The 17,732-nt window shown below is 36.3% G+C and overlaps 1 protein-coding gene across 11 annotated transcripts in view; it reads left to right on the top strand.

Annotated features, from left to right (window-relative positions):
* Nucleotides 1–17,732, top strand: part of RALGPS1 (Ral GEF with PH domain and SH3 binding motif 1) — a 75,234-nt gene that overhangs the window by 36,113 nt on the left and 21,389 nt on the right. For 10 of the 11 annotated variants that reach the window (XR_004061230.1, XR_004061229.1, XM_030961709.1 and 7 more), the window contains 3 exons: nucleotides 8,656–8,793; nucleotides 10,460–10,553; nucleotides 15,878–15,945. Coding sequence is in view for 9 of the 11 variants with exons in the window: in XM_030961709.1 (XP_030817569.1) it covers nucleotides 8,656–8,793; nucleotides 10,460–10,553; nucleotides 15,878–15,945 (300 nt within the window). In the remaining 2 variants the exon portion in view is untranslated. Of the gene's footprint in view, nucleotides 1–8,655; nucleotides 8,794–10,459; nucleotides 10,554–15,877; nucleotides 16,808–17,732 lie in introns of those variants that run through there. The other variant, XM_030961715.1, reaches the window with a different exon arrangement.

Raw genomic sequence — 17,732 nt, 5'->3', positions numbered from 1 at the left:
GTTTGCAATTTGTCAGTCAGTTTTGAAGATATTTGGGTTTTGTAGAATTAGAGGAAACCAATATGAGGGCACTTGAATTAACCAGAGGACAAATAAAGAGGTTTAAAGATACTGTATTAAAACCAGTTCTGTTCAATTTAAAACATGAACAAGTAGTTGTTTTTATAATGACAGATTATTTCCATCATAAAAGTGAAGGTCAGAAAAAACCTCACGTCTAACTATATTACACTATCAATTCAATATGCCTTAGGCTTTCTAAGTTTTTTGTACCTTCCCTGTATGGCCTGTGATTCCTTCAACTTACTATTGTTATGTTAATTATTTTCTATTTTAACTCAGAAGCTTATTCCTTTCTATTCTAAATAGAGAGGACCACTGACTGGAGTGGCCATTTCAGCGCTAGTTAGGAGCATAGTCTGGACACTTGGGATTAAAGCAGTCCAAACCTTTTCCAATTTTATACTGAAAAAGTTGGCTTAATAGAATCAGAAAGTGATAATTCTGTAAATTTTTGACCGATTTAGCAATGTTCCCATTAAACTTTCTTTCAACGTGAGTATGATTCACACTCCTTCCTTCCCAAGGTGCTTTTTCAGCCTAGGAGAGCGCTGCTCGAGGGAGGGAAGTGGCAGCAGGAAGAGCAAAGGGAGTGGGTTGCCATGAGTGGTTGTTTCCTGTCGTCGTTTCCTGATCAGTTTCTCCAGTGCCTAAGTGCTTGTAGAGCTAGATAGGTGATTCTCTAGCTAGATTACTACTTGGGTGGAGTATTTAGTTTTCATTTTAAAATGAACAGTTTTAGATTCTTTGCTTTATAGGAAAATACAGGTTTCTAACTTGAAGTTATGCCCCACAGCACCAAGGTTCTTGAAAAAAACTATTTCCTGAGGATGAGAATTGTTGATTTGGGCCCATATTTATAAAGTATGCACAACCACTTTTAAGCTCTTCAACATATAGTTTATGTCCATTGATTTTAGGACACTTAAATAAATGCAGTTAAATGCCTAAAATTTTTACTCAGTGGAGGAGCCTAGAGACTTCTCATGTGGTGTATTTTTTAGTCATTAAGCACTCTCTTATAGATAATTATGTTACAAATAAAATACTCGAAAAATCAAAATTAGCCAAACTCTGTTTCTGTGAGTGTCTTCTTTGCCGAACAAGAAGCATATTTTTATAGAGATCAGCCTTTGGACTAAGTACTGAGTGCTTTTTTGTCTCTTAAAAGCTGTCTAAATAATCTGTAAGCTTTTGTGTATGGGCTGTTCCAAATAGCATATGACAAAGCTTATTTCTTCAACCTGTTGCAGTTTTGTCTACAGGAAAAAAGAGAAGTTGTGCCGACTTGAGAGATGACAGGGAGCTTTTATTTGGATGTGCCAGGTGTTTGTAGCATAACTGAATTGTTTGGATAACAATAGGTGTTTGCTCCTTGGGAAGGACTGAAGAGAAAAAACAGGATTTGCCTTTGTGTGGGCATTCTGCTTGGACCAAATGGGCATCCCTTTTCCTTGGATTTGTAATGCTGTGAAGTGCAGTTCACTGGGTTTTTTTTAAGAGGCTTTAGGCTGAATGATGTGATTTGCAAAAGATGTTATAGTTGATTTCTCCTTCATCCTGAGAATCTCAGCAATCAGCTCGTATTAAAGTCTATGATTAGAGAATAAAACACCCTTCTAGCAGAAAGGTACTAACATCCAGTTATTTCTGGCTGTGAAGTCTGACAGTGGTCTTCAGCAGGGTAATGCAGTTGGCAAGGAGTGGTTTGAAAGACTTGGCTTTGAGAATGAGTGAAAATACTATAAAACATCTGGTCATAGAAATTAACTTTGAGTCAGTGATCAGAAATTCAAGGTAAGCAGAAAGAGATAAGAATGCGCCGAAGGTAAACTTTGAGAAATTAAACAGATTGTTTTCCAGACAGGGTGCAGTTAAATTGCCAGATTCATTTGCCACAAGATCTTTCAAGCTCAAAAGTTAAAAAAGGAAAAGTGGTTTTGTAGGAATAGTAGGAAAAAGAAAAAATGGATAGATCCAGAGAAAAAACATTGTAAAGAAAAATTACCACCCAGACTTAAACCCGAAAGTGTTTATGTAAGATCTGTCTCAGGAAGTCTCTAACCACCACTTGCTGCTGACAGGAAGCAACATCTGGAAAACAGCTATTGTACCTTTGCCTTTTCCTATAGTTTTTTTTGAAGTATTTTCTGCTTTCTGACATTGGATAGCATACGTTTAAAAATGTTAAAATGCATCACTCTTAAAGCATTTAATCTTCTGTAATGTATTTTTCCTGATTCATGGGAAATGTATTAGGAAATAGCTGGGCTTTGGGGGGAAATGAAAAAAAAAATTGACAGTATTCTGGAGAAAATCTGATTTGTTTAGGGGAAAAGCTTTGGTAGAAAGGTCCAGACAGCTTCAGAATTTTTGAGCCTGTTTCAGTGGATAACAAAATGATCTGCACCAGTCAGAGATGATTCACAGTACAGCTTCTTGAATGTAATTCCAGTTGAGTTCTTGGTAACATTTTCTTTCACAAACTGGTATTTTAGCTTGAAAGTTCCTTGGGTTTTGCTGCACTTATTGATCTGTTTTTCTATATTAGGCTTCATTGCTGTGGTGGGATGATTAATTCCTGGGATTGAATAGGGTGAGATTACTCAGGAAAGACCATGGAATCAACATTAAATTTTAATTTTGTTAGTTGATGTTGCTGAGACAGAATGAACCAAAATAGCTCTAGCTCTACATTTTTATAAGGTAAATTTTGCTTATATCACATGATAAAAGAGATTGCTTGAAGTACTCACTTTATTCACAGTTAAAATTAGGGTCCATTGTCTGCTTGTATGTGCAGAGCCTTGCTGCTGCAGCAAATTAGTCCATATAACTGCTGTACTCCAAACTCCCCTTCAATAATAGGTATGCAGGTATAGGCCAGCACATTTTTCAAGCTTGTCATAGAACAGTAGAGTTGTGGCTTGAAGAGATCCCTGGAGATTATCTGATCTACCTTCTGTGGAAAGCAGGGCCATAAATTAGGTTACCCAGTGTCCAGTCAAGCCATATCTTGAGTATTTCCAGCAAGGGAAATTGCTGTCCTCCTCTGGGAAACAATATTTAAGTGTATTCGCAGAGAAGAAATTTGCTTATATGCAGATAGAATGCTCCCCCATCACTTCTTGACCTGTTGCTATCACTCTGGAGAGAGTATTTCCATCTTCCCTGTGACTGCTCTGTGTGTACTGGAAGAGCAGTTAGGTTCCCTTCCTGCCTCTTCACTTCTCTAAGCTGAACAAACCCTTTAGCCTTTTTTCATATGGCAAGCTTTCCAATCCTGTAATCACCTTGACGGCTGTCCATGGGACCATGTCATAAATGTGTGAAGTCTCTCTTCAGACATTTTATGATGAATACATTTCTGTATATTACAAATTACATGGTGTTGCCTTAGCAAAGGTTTGTCTTCAGATTTTTTTAGGGTATTCCAAATCCTACCAAGGTTAACCAGTATATACATTTGGTTTTGTAGAAAAATTTTCCAGCCCTTAATCCTTGGAAAATATCCAGTCTTCTTGAAACCAGCAATACCACAAAACAGTTGGCTTTTTTGCCTATGAGCTAATCTCCTAACAACGGTGTCTTTGGTTTTACAAACTGCTGACTGTAGTAGTTTGGACTTTCTACCACATAGCTAATTGATAAGTTACTGTCCCTCTGTCCTCTGCTTTGTTTAGTGTGATACAACCACACTACTGTATGTAGGAAAATGCTTTAATAAATATACTTGACTACAAATTGGAAATACATCCTTGTGTCTTCTGGTCCTCCTGTCAAACCAGTGTCATTATTCAATTTGTGAGGAGCAAAAATGGAAAATAATTACTTTCCACAGATTCTCTTCTGTTATGTGTGCCAGTTATTGCATGTCTTGCAGACTCTGTTTCCTGTACTGAAGGAATGCTTTATGCCCAGACATCTGTGTTACACAGCAGCATATGTGCATTCGGGGGCTGTGAATATCTTTAGAAGTGTACATGATTGTAACTAGGGAATTAAATTGTTCATTAAAACATTTAAGGGTTTTTTTTACCTCCTTTTACACCATGTGTTTGTTCACAGTAATAGTACAATTTACCAAATAACTGTGATAGTTTATTATAGTACAGGATCAAAATGTTACCTAAGAATAATAAATCAAAGTCCCCAGGCTTGTGTGAAATACTTCTCTATCAGCTAATTGTTTTTTGTTGCAAAGTAGGGAATGTCTGACTGACAAAAATATCATACATCAGCTGTTTCCTAGCTTACTTGCATTTGTAGAATTGCACAGACCCTTAACAGACTACTGTGCATGACAGTATATATCAAATATGCAGTAGTGGGGTGGTTTAACCACCTAATTTTTTGTTTGTTAGCCCTACTATTTTTCAGTGTAGTTTTATAGTCATTATAAAAAAAGTTTAAAAAAATAAAAAGTAAAAAAGACACAGTTGATAATGATGCAAGTTTTCAGTCTTTATCTGTGCAGATGTTTTTTATGATTGGTTTTGCAACAGTGTATATCTGTGAAACAATTTTAGGTGCTGCAAGTTTTGGATTACACCTCGTGCCTGCAAATTGTCATAAACCCCCCAAATTCTGAATTGTTAAGAATAAATGATGCTGCTCAGGTAAAAGAAATCTGTGGCAGAACAGAAAACTTGAACCCAGGCTTTCTAACTTGGAGGAAAATGCCAAAAAACCCCAGATTTCTTTTTGTTTCTGTTACTACTATTTAAAGTAATACCTGCCCAGCTTTTCTCATTAGTATAAATTTGTACATGTTATTTACTTGACTGAAAGTGTTTTGTCTTTCATAGCATGTTATGTCCGTCTTTCTTAATGAGGAACAAATAGTGTACTGTAGTTGTTCATGAACATTTTAAAGCTTACATGCTCCAGTTCAGGTTCTTCAGAACTGAGTGAAGCTGAATAACCACTCATTTTTTGAGGGCTTGGGAGTATTTTTCTGAAGACCTCTTTGTTAGTACCCATCAACTCCAAAGTACACTTATTTATTATCTGCCTCAGTGCTACTTTTTCAGAAGCTTTGAGTATTGAATAAAAAAAATAATAGCAGAAGCTTAACTGTAAATCAAGACACAAGTATACAGACTTAGGTTTGCATCCTGCTGAACACTGCAGTTCTCCATAAATATTTTTTTCAATAAAATCTAGCCTTGGAAATTGTTGTCTGGTGGGTGGAGGACTCAAAATGTGGCATTGACTGCTACATTTAAGTTCACTTTTTTGCCATATTAATGTTTTCCTGTCTTTAAGCTGTTACTAATATTACTTCTTTGTTTGAACTCTCCAGTAGAAGTTTAAAAGCTTGGTATCACAGGTTTGGTTTTCTTTTACCAGCTTAAAAATAATTCGTCCCCTTTACACAAAGTGATTTTCATTAATAAATGTAGTCCTGGATTATTTGGCTTTGCTTTTCCTTAGCATGTGTTGTTACTTCCATGGGACCATAAACTAATGAACACTGTTGTCTGCATACAATATCCAGCTGCAAAATTAGTTCTGGTGACAATGGAGAAAAGTGAGTATCACTGGAAAATGATACTTGCCTGTGGAAGAAGCTGCCCATGAGCTCACCCTCTGGAAAATATCCCGGTGGCCTCACATCCTAGCTTTTTTCAGTGCACAGTAGCACAAATGTGAGCCAAAGTTTGAAAAGCTAGTGCTGTGTGTTTGCTTTGGCATGGGGCAGCCCTGAGGCTTTCCTTTGAGAAACGGCTCTTGAAGTCTTTTGCTGAAGGGAATAATTTTGTCATTGCTCTGTTCAAAATGAACTGATTCTTATCTATGCCTACGATCGCATCAAATATATAGAAGAGTTTAAAATATCACTGCCAAGATTAAAAATAAATCATAAAACTTAATTATCCTTCTTGCTTTAAAGGAAGAGAGGGAGAGGAGCAATATGGGAAAGGGGTGGCTTGGTGTGTAATTACAAAAAATGTGTTCTTTTATATTCTAGCATATTACATTCGGTTTAATTTTTTTGACATTTGTCAGTTTGGGTTTTTTCTTCCTGCACCCCACTACCTACCAAAAGCCCATTTCTTTACACTTTTACTTGGAATTTGCAGGGCCTAGGCTAACACCTTTCATTCTTTTTGGTGCTTGTATACCTTGTTGGTCCTCATCTGTATGTTGTCCTGGAAAATAGATTCTTCGTCCTGAAAAAATGCTTACAAGCACTGCTGCAGAGTGGAAATGTGTTTATACCTTTAATATCAATGAGAAAAGCTGCAGACTTGCTCAAAATATCTGGAAAGTGGCCTTGACCCAGGCTGCCATAAGGCATGTTGCAGTGGAGAGGCTATGAGCAAGTAGAAACTTTACAGTCATAACTCTAATTACATTTTGATGTGCCACTTGACAGGAGAGGACAGTGAAGAGCTGCTGTATGGAACCTCAGTCTAGGTATGACCTCTAGGCCATTGCAAAACCTTGGGGACTCAGGATTAGCTCAACACTAAACTGCTACAGAGCCACTCTAATATTAGGGAAATTGGAGTTCTTCCCTCGTTCTGAGGGGTAAGGTGCCTGGTCTGTGCTGGCCTTGTGTAGGTGTTAGGGTCTCTCGAGTGTGTGGGATGATGGCCAAAGCACTTCCCAGTGTGGTTAAAACCCTTGCTCAGATAAAGTTCAGAAAAGGTGGAAATAATGATTGGGTTTGGTTTTCCCCCTTTTAAAGCTAAGTAAGACTGAGACGTGGAAACAGAGCAGGACAAAAGTGATGTTTATATTTCTCTGGTATGATATGTGAAATTTAGTATGAGATATAATAAATTGGTATGATTAATAGCTTATTTTCACAAGAGTGAAAAAGGACAAACAAAGAGCAGGTATTGCTGCCCTTGACAAACTTGTACAAAATTGTCTTCTAATCACATAAAGTCATACTTTTATCCTTTTTGCCTCTCTGCTTTTGTATATATTTTTATAATCTAGGAAAGCAAACCCCAATTACTCCCTCTTCCTTTAAACTCATCCTTTGGCTTGGAGAATTACTGTAGCTGAGAAGCAGAATCACATTGGCATACTCAATCAGTAGGTCTAAAACTACCAACTACGAATATAAATTACAAAACCAGGGTTTTTTGTTTTGTTTTGTTTTAAGAAAAGGAAGCAAATAAAACAATAATTCAAAACATTCATAACTTTTGATGATACATCATTCTGTCTTCCTAGAGGTAGAAATGTGTAGAGAGAGAAATGAAGATAAGTTGAGAATGGTTTTTAGAAGATACTTTTTGGGAGAAAGCAATAAATACTGCAGGTTACTGTTAAGATAAAACTGTTAAGGTAGTCAGAGTCATATGAACATCTGGTTTATAAACTGTACTTGTATTTATGAGATATATAAAATATATAAATATGATTATATATAAAACATACAAAAATAATTATATAGCTATGTAAATAAATATATAAAAATGATATATATTTCTTCAAGAGAGGATTTTTAATACGGGATGAAAATTTTTGAAGGACTGATCTGTGTCATTGCAGAAAATTAAACTAGACTATAAAACTTGACCTGATTTCTAAGCATCTTTTTTCTTTGTTTTAACTCCAGCATGACTGGAAATTCCCATGGTTTGTATGTTGTTCAGTTGTTAATCCAGCTCTATTGCACTCATTTACAAGGTCTGAACGTCCCTTTTGGTTTTGGTGGGATTATTAAATTACCTTTGGTCTCTGGAGCACTCTCCTATTTATCATGTCAGTGGGTCTGATGGGCATATATGGTTCTCTTACAGTCCAAATTCACAGATTGCTGGCCACTTGAGAGACAGTTATGGCCTTATGCTTTCCAGACAAAGCATTAAATAGTTCATAACAAACTGAATTTGTTCTGGCTTGTTGTCGCCTCTTTGTCTGTCTCTTCAGTTTTCGATAACAGGTCATGTGATTTCTTCATTCGTTCTTCCCTAAGCAGTGTAAGGCTTTTTCAGAATGCATGAATGAATAAAGTAAAAACCTAAAGAAATTAGGTATTGCAACCTGGATAATGCTGGACCTAACACAGTGTGATCCAATGAGCAATGTACCGGTCAAGATGGTAGAGATCTGAGGAAACAGATATATGGCGAGCTCAGCTTGAGTGAGAAAAAGTCTTGCAAAGGATTTCCTAAGTATTCCTAAGTCTCAGGGCAGAAAAGTTAATGGAGCTCTTCCCCACTGGTGGCAGACAAAGGAGGTGTTGCAGTGGTCTCTGGTCTCTGGTCATGGGAGCCAGCAGCACTGTGTCCCCCCACTGTCAGCACTACTGCCTGGGGCAGCTCTCATTCTTTTTTTAGTGTCCTTTTTATGGTCCTGCAAATTGCTCATAGTAGGCAGTAGCCTAAGTGCAAAAAAGCTTTTCTTTTTAAGGAGTGTCAAGGAACACTTGTTTTTAAGGAGTCTTTTTAAGGAACTCAAGCAGTAATTATGGACATTTTCAAAATGCAAATCCCAAGATCTCCTTTGTTTAATGGGCCCAGAGCACAGGGGGGGTAAACAGTTTCTGGCTGCTATATTCATTAAAAATTATGCAACTGTTTCTGTTTGAAACACTAGATCTAGTGTTGATTGATTTGTTTGTTTCAGGAATTTATCTCTTGGATTTAATCTACATAGATTCTGCATATCCTGCTTCAGACAGCATAATGGAGAATGAACAAAGATCCAATCAAATGAACAATATTCTCCGAATAATAGCTGATCTGCAAGTATCCTGCAACTATGGTTGGTAAATGTTGTTATGCCTATCAAGCCTTAACTAAAATTTCTTTAGGGCGAAATTGTGGAAGCAGATTCGGAGGGAACACAAGAGGCTAATGTTGGTAGAGTTGAACACTAGTAAGTGATGTAGCTTCCACTTCTGTGTAGCTTCAGTCTTACCAGCAAATTGGGCAGATAAACATGTATTCGAAATTGTAAGACCTATAACAGAGGTTGTGTAGAGTTTACTGTTACATGTGGGGTACAAATGACATACTTTCTAGTGTAGCTGTTGCCTTTGGCTTATATACTGTTTCCACCAGAGGCAATCAGAGAGAATTATCTTAATATCTTCCCTTTACTTAACAGTAGATACGATGTCTAGAGTGTGAAATGTGTTCATTTGGTTATCATTTTGTTTTTAGCATCCTGGTGATATATTTAGAAAATGAAATACAAATATTTCAGTCTACACTTGAGTTGTTCAATGTGCTAAGCTTTTGCACGTATGTTGCTCCTGGATGAAGTCAGGAAAAGGAGGGATTGTTTCTTTTTGTTAACAGAATTTTACTCTAAAAATAATTTCTGCAGTTCTAGCCTGCTAGTGAAGCTGTATATCAAAAAATGTGCTGGTTTTGGTTTCTTAGTGAATACTCAGTGTACTCTTGGTGACTTAGCACGACTTTTCATTGATTAAACTTGTACCAAGCTGAAAAACCTTGAGGGCAGCTAAACAATAAAATTCAGAAAATTTAAAAGCTGAAGTTTTGGAGAGCTTAAAGAAAAAGGATTGTTAGATTGTGAAAAAACAAGGTGAGATGTTAACTCTGTATGCTTAAGTATCCAGCCCTTTTTTGTCAACTTTGGTATTTCAAAGTATTTAAAGGTAGGAACTAGGCATAATTACGTATGATTCTGAACAGCTAGATCATTCAGGTACCATTTTCTTATTGTGAGTTTCATATTGTCTCTGAAAACTTTGGATGACAAAGAAACCTCCTTATTTCATTGACCCTTTCCTTTTTACAATTTTGGTAGCTTGCTGCAGTGCTTTGCAATAACTTTGAGTCCTTTGTTAAAATTAAGATGAAAATTAAAATACGGCCTTGAAACAATATTCTGGGATAATGGATGCCTTTAAAACAGTTACCTTTACAAGACCGCAAAACTTTAGTTATGTACTACAAGGCATGTTCCTGTCCATGCACCATGTGTCAAGAGGTTTTTCTGTCATTCTGAACTTAGTGTCTTTCATTCTTGATATTCAGCATTGTAATTATTAATTAGTTATTTAATAACTTTTAAGTCTCCTCAGTTCTTGGACATATGAAAACCACTAATACCTATGGCTACAGGCTTTGATTTTCCCCAGAACAATGAACAAAAAATTCAAGCAGTTTTGCAGCAGATAATTTTTTTCCACGAGTGAGATAGCATCTAATGAAATCCACGAGCTTTCGTGATGGTGAAATGCATCTGTATTTTCTTTAACAACTGAGAGCATCACTTTTGCTCAGTCAAGTCTTTAACACCTTTTTAGGGTCAAAGTAGTATTTCTGCCCAATTTGCTTTTTAGGGTTCTGTTTCCATGAAGGTATCATAAGAACCAGAAAAAATCACCTGAAAAAATTATAATTCTGGATGACATAAATGTTAATGGTTTTTATTTGTTTGTTTGAACATCCCACAGATTATCTCACAACACTTCCCCATGTGCAAAAGTATTTGAAGTCTGTCCGTTACATTGAAGAACTTCAGAAGTTTGTAGAAGATGACAATTACAAGTAAGTACTGTTCTTTTCTTTAGGCATTGAGAAATGTAACAGAAAGATTACTTAGTCATTAGTTTTATTAAGAGCTGAGCAAAAAGCCCTTGGCTGAAGATGTTTCAAGGTGTTTCTGCTAAGTAAAATCCAGAATTACTGTCTTTCTTTATGACTATAAGCAAATTTACAAAGTGAAATGTACTAGTGAAAAGTAACAGTTTAGAGTAGATGAAAATCTAGTCTTTATTCTGTTACATGATGATTGTGTTCTGGGAATTTTGTTCAGTAACACTAAAGTTATCTCCAAGATGTCCAGCATTGACTCTATAGTATTATGAATAATACATTGAGAACATCTACCAATGTCAAGTTATTGTTTTTAATAAGTTAATACTTGTGATTTGGGGGTTTAAGTTTTGGGGGGTTAAGCATATTAAAACAATGTTTACAAAAGACCCGGAGAAGAGTTAACCCACACAGAGGTTTGAAGCAGATGCCAGAGAGCACATTGGTCAATATGCGAATGTGCTGTAGTTAAAAGTGATAATCCCTGGGCAGTAATTCTGAGAGAACTAGAAAGTTAAGTCATAGGCTAAGGAACCGAGGTTTTAAATAGCTCAACCAAGCTAGATGCAATGCTATACAATTAGCTGTTGACAAATAGAGTAATTACTTAGGTGAGCAGAATTTGAAGTATTCAAAGCAAACATATGTTCAGTCATACAATGCTAGTATAAAATATTTTAGCATATGTTTTGGAGAGCAGGGTGGTAATGAACTTCCTTAAAACCAGTCTTGTTACCAGTTTTGTTAAATATTTCAGTTAAGAATTTATGTGTACTTAGACCATATGCTAGTAAAACAGTGATGGAAGGGTTCATTGAAGTAGAACGTGGTTTGGATATCACAAAGAAAGAATCTGATGACTAAAATGATAGTGCCACAAACCCTGGAATGTTATATAATTATTCTAACGCTAGTTTATAGGTGTTGATCAGTAGATAGCTGTCACAAGTGAGATACAGCTATGAAAGGACTAATTCATCCCTACTGCCTATCAAATACAGTGTTTTTATGAAAAAATAGAGTTGTTTATACTGCTTCAGAAGAAGCTGATGAGAGCTTACATGGAGCATTGTATGCAGTTCTGGCCATCCATGCTTGCATGCTTGAGGGTTTAAGTAAATGATGGTGCAAAGGAATGTGTAAATTCCTCCTTTACTCAGTCTTGTGACATTGTATATGTTTCACTCACAGACACATTGTGCAAGAGATGCACACTGACCATGAGCAGTGCGCACAGCCTTTGAAAAGGTCAAGAGGTCCAAGACTTTTATTAAGGGTAGTCTGAGATTTAAACCTCAGTGTTGAAATTTAACAAATGGTCTTTATTTGCTAATTTTTCACACACTTTTGTGCTTCATTAAAGTTGTGAAGACAGAGAAAAATTAAACTAAGCAGTCATTGGTAAAGGTGAAGAACTGTAATTAGTAGAGGCTTTACAACCCCTGGATTGGATTAAAGAAACTGTTCATATTGTTAAATTTGATTTTTAGATGGAGTTTCCTGATGATGCATCAGTGTTAACACCATGTATACAGCATCTATCATGAACTGTACTATTTCAGAAAAAATGAATTAAACAAGTGTTTTCCATAAACATATGACACCATAATATAATATTTGTAAAAACTAGAAGCAATTCCATTTTAAATTTGAATATTAATGTAACTTTAGTAGCAACCTTACTAACAATACTTGAAAGCATTTGATATATCTTAAAGATAATTTAATCCTTAAGTTCTTAAAATTTAGTTATTTGTGAGATTAATTCAATCAAGTTTAGTGGTTTTCTTTCCAGGCTTCACTGTGGCAAGGAAAAACTGCAGTAAAGTCACAAAAGGTATTAAAAAGAGGGAAAGATTTGATTCTTACCACAGGAAAGTTGCTACAGCTTATATACATTGGAGAACTTTGATCTTTCTCTACCATGTTTGTTTCATCAGAATAAAACTAATTAATTAATATAACTAATTAATAAAATTAATTTAATTAATTCATCAAAACACATCACATCTACCTTTAAAGAAAACTCTCATTCCTCTTCCATTTTACACTAGGTAAGAAGTTTTTGGATTTTGTTTTGAGTATTTGATTTCACACTTTCCTCTCAGTCAGTTTCCCTTTAGTTTCATAGCATTTTCTGGTCCCATGCCAGAAGAAACTGTAAGCTTTAAAAATGCAGAGAGAGTACTAAGTTTTTAGGGTGGGTAAGAATCTCTTCTGTCTTTTTCTTTGCAGTGAATGCTCTTTTTGAGCCAGGGACAGCATTAGTGCTCTCTGAGAAGTGTGTGTCACCTTTGGCATGAAGAACAGAACTATCTCAGTACCAGGCTGTAAGGAAGAGACGCTTAGATAGTTGTCCGAAAACATATTGGCAGAATCCCAACATGCGTTTTGCCAAATGAGAACCTCAATTACACTGGCAAGGAAAATATGGCAGCCACTTTATATAAACAAAGCTTTTCTCTACAATTTTTTTGTGCCAGTCCAATTGCTTCCTTTAGGTTTGTGCTTGTCAGCAAGTAGGAATGCTCCAGAAAACCCCTGACAATGATGTCATATCCTAAAAATAACAGATCTTTCTTGGTCAGCCCATATACTGTTTTCTGCAGAAGCTGCTCAGTTTTAGCAGTATGTAGCATTGTGGCGCAATGCCACATCCTCTCCTAACCAGACATACCTTGCAGCCATTCCTATAAATTTTTTTGTTGACCTTTTGGCATCATTAGGTCAGGCCTTGTATTCTCACAGTTGTTTCTTGAGTGGAACAAGTTTGAAGACTGTTATTTGTGTTTCAGTATTATCTGTCATCTTATTACTCTATTGCCTAATATGCTCTGAAGAACCAAATTATTGGATGAATATCACAGAATAGTGACTTCTGAGATGAATTTCTGATGTTACACAGGGGCCAATACAAAACAGAGTGCCTTTATGCCTTATGAGTGGTTTATTAGGCATGCTGGAACCAAGGTAGTTTTTTATTTAAAGTAATGCTAGTGATTGACATTGAGCAATCAGCTGTGAGAGTGTCGTTAGGTGTGTGAGGATATGGATGATGTATGTTGGTGGTAAGCACATCAGGTCTCAAAGTATGCACTGATCTATTGAAAGTATCACACTAAGCCTCTCAGGGGCCACACCAGATTCTGGCTCCAGGATCCTCTTTGGAAAACACTGAGCATATGTGTGCATGTGTGGAACTTGTGCTGCTCCATGGAAAATGGAGTGTCGGAGGAATTGCAAAGTTGAATTTAGGTGGTGGCAAACAAGCCAGGACTGATTGAAACTGTACTGACTGTCAGTATCTCTTCTTGGAAATAAAGAATGTTTTTGATTGCTTCCTCTATTTCCCAGGGGGAATAGAGGAGAAGGTGACTCAGGAATGACATCTCGTTGTCAGAATATATTCCCTTTTCTCAACAGTTTATTTCAAATATAACATGTCAGCATGAGTATTTTATATTTACCAAAATACATTTAGGCTTGCATTTATTTGTTCTTCTTTTAATACATCTGTATTTTCATAAGTTGAAAACAGATAAATTGCATTCTAGTTTTTCTGGAAACATTGCAGAATTCTGGTATCATGGAAGTCGACGTCCAAACTGTCAGAGACTTATAAAGGGCTAAGATTCAGAGTGCAGTTTAATATAACCAAACAGATAACCAACATTATCTAGCTTCCCATATTCTGGGGAGATGACCAGCGGAGAGTGATGTAATCGTATTTGATAGCACTGAAGACTCATTTGTTGCTCTGTTGGTGAATTCCTAAGTGCAGTACAAAACACATATGCTTTCTAAATGGTGTAATCATAGCATAGCTCTTCCTAAAACCTTGTTAAAACATAAAGGTGTTAGGTTTTTCTTCCTGCTGTTATGTTCCTCTTTTCTTCCTCACAAGAATAATTTTAGGCAGAAAGAGAGAGAAATAATATAGTGCAAGTAGTTGCATGGAAGTTGATCTCACTTTTGTCACGAAAGAAGGTGTAAGAATGCACTTGCCTTAAATCTTCATTAAGGACTTCATTAAGTTCTTTTGTCTTTTTTCCATACTGAAAGAAATTCCCATGTGATCAACATTTGAATCTTGCACTGACTTGTATTATTGTAACTTTCTAGGAGAGTTATGTTACTGCTTCCTGGTGACAGAAATCAAGTGGACAGAAAGAAAAGTAGTCTGGAAAGGAATAATTTATTACCTACTTGAAATACATTACTTTGGGTAGTTAAAAGAATCTAGTACTGTCAGAAGAATAGAAATTCGAAAACATGAAAAGGACTGTAGCTTTGTTACCTGACTTCACACTAAAACGTAGTTGACAATGTTGGAATATTGTAGAGAAGGAACTGAAGGTATTCCCAATAAAGAGTAGTAAGGAAAGTGATGGCTGAGCCATACATGATATTTTGAAATGCTGTCATAGATTTCTCCCTCCACCCCTTTGCATGTTTTTGTCTGAAGTCAGAAAGCCTTTCCTTGGGGTGCACAGCAAGGTGCTGCAGCTTTCCAGCTTTTGTGTGTGTTCACTGCTGGGCAATGACAGCAGTTATTTTCTTTGGATTTATGCCTAGTCCATTAAAGTTTACTTAACATTGTAGTCCTTCATACCTTTTTGTCAGACTGGTACAGAGCAAAGGACCCATGAATGTCTAGTTAAGACTGCCTAAACTTGAGAAATGGCAGAAGTGACGTGCATTGGGAGATTGAGATTTGTTGGAATGCTGAGAGCACAAGAGTGAGTACATAATAAAACACATGTAGTGAGGCAGCGTGGCATATAATACTTTCTTCTAATCGCTTTCTTTTACTATAAGGTGTTGGTCACTTTGCTCTATTAAGCTTCTTTTCTGTAATTCACAGTAACAAAATAGATATTTCTGTGTGCACGTTTTGACATGGTAACAGTAAATTTGCTTTCATGTTTAGAGGGAATAAAATGTTAGGTTTGTATATAAATTACTAACTTTTTGAGGTTTTTTTTTCCCAAGGTGAAAGACTGGATGAGCTTATGTTTTTGAACTGAGAGGGAGGATTAAATAATGATTCTCTTTCTGCTTTCATAGACTTTCCTCAGCGTTTCCTTTTTGGTTCTTACAGGTAGTGATTTACTTAAAAAAAAAAAATTGTTTTGTTACATCACAGAATAAATAGCTACACTTCCAAGACAGTAAAATTCCTAGTTAGCACTGCCGAAATAATTACTTCTTCAATTTCTTTCAACTTTTATTGAGAATTTTTTTTTGTTAATTTCTCTAAAAACTTGTTTTTCCAGATTATCTTTAAGAATTGAGCCAGGTAACAGCTCTCCTCGACTGGTTTCCTCCAAAGAAGATATTGCAGGTATAAAACATCATTTGAAAATTTGAGTAAGGAAATAATTTTAATTACAGAAATCTTCTACTGAAGTATATAGGAAAACCCGAAGGTTCATCAGTAGCATAAGTCAACAAGGAAGATTGCTGACTTGTATGAAAGCAGTTCCAGTTCAAGGGATGTCACAGAGTGTTTGCTAGTGTTGGAACAGGTGTCAGAATATGGGATTTTTTTTACAAATGCTTGTGTTTTCATCATTATTTAATAAGTGAAGAAAAAAGAGCCCTCTTGCAATACAAAAAAAACCCCAAAAAACAATGCAGTGAATAACACAGGAAATTCTTCCTTCAAGTTTCTGTGTGATCACATACATTTGAGATAATTTCATTGTGGACAGCAGGAGAAAAAAAGATTTGTAGCAACAATAGCTTCTAGAAACGTCTGGAAAACTGGAGTACTACCCATAAGTTGACAAAAGCTAATCTGCTGTTTATTGCTATGAGCAGACTAAACAAACATCAGGCTATGTGAAATGTACTTCCTGCTATATGAGCTATTAACTCAAAAGCTGTTCTGTTTTAATCTCTTGAACCTGAATAGCCAATTTTCTGTCTCATTATGTAAAACCATGTGTGAATGTAAAAAGCCAAAGGAGTCCAGACCACAGCTGATATGCATTTATTTAATTTCATTGGCATTCAAAATGTCTTTTCTTCTCACCAATGAAAGGCAAAGTAAATGAGAGAAAGAAAAAGGAAGACGCTAAATATAAAATGAAGAAAAGGCCCATGTGTTTTTCCTCTGCCTCCCAGCTCTTCATGTTGGCTGCTGTCAAATGACCAGTTGTTTATAGGGAACCTCTCGTTTGTCCTAGTATTGTAATTGCTATTCCCAGAGTCAGATAAACATTTGGCCTGGTCTTCAGTTTCTTTAGGAAGGTGCTTTTCCTTTCCCTGCTTAATGCTCAGTATTATTAATTGCTGCATAAAGGAATAGTTCACAGGATATTTTGGTTTTTTATTAGATGAGTTCAAAAGTAGTTCGTAATGAACACTTTCTTCATACAGAAATGCATTTGGAAGTTAACTTCCCCACAGGAGCTATCACAGTGTCTGGAAAGGTGTTGATAAGTTCCCAGGCTTCTGCTAAGCAGTGCCCACTGCATCAAGGCTATCTCTCCAAACCCAACACCCTGCCAAAAAGGCCAGTGGGCTCGGGATGGGCAAGAGGTTGGGAGGGTACATAGCCAGGACAGCTGATTTAAGCTGCCCAAAGAGATATTCTATACCATACGACACACTCATCAATAAAAGCTAAGATAAAGGGGGGAGCGAGGCATTTATTATTAAGGTGTTTATCTTCCTAAGCATGTGCTACAATGCTTGGGTTAGGCCGTGGCTTCTTATTGCCCGCTGATGGAAAGCAGATGATAAATTTTTCTTGTGATTTCTTTTTCTTCTGCAGACAGTGCTTTTTAAAATTAATTTGCCTTTATCTCAGCCCACAAAGGTTTTGTATCTTATTTTCTTCACCTTGTCCTGTGAAGGCTGGGGAGTACTGACAGCCCATGAAAGTCAACCTACCACATCATGCCACATTTACTTTTGCTTTTGTGAGGATTTGATTTTTCATACTAGAGACTTGAAACAAAATCATTGCCTCTCATTTGATTACATCTTTCTTACATTTATAAAGCAGACAAATAAACTCTTTTTGTTCTCTGACTTTTACTTTGTAGTACTCGCTTCTGCATGCTCAACTCTTGAACTTTGATGTTAACACTTCATTTGTATGATTATGGAATATAATTTCAG

Source organism: Camarhynchus parvulus, chromosome 17 (assembly GCF_901933205.1).
Source record: "Camarhynchus parvulus chromosome 17, STF_HiC, whole genome shotgun sequence".
Lineage (NCBI taxonomy): Eukaryota > Metazoa > Chordata > Aves > Passeriformes > Thraupidae > Camarhynchus > Camarhynchus parvulus.
Note: the sequence above shows the minus strand (reverse complement) of the source record. Positions and strands in the feature narration are given on the sequence as shown.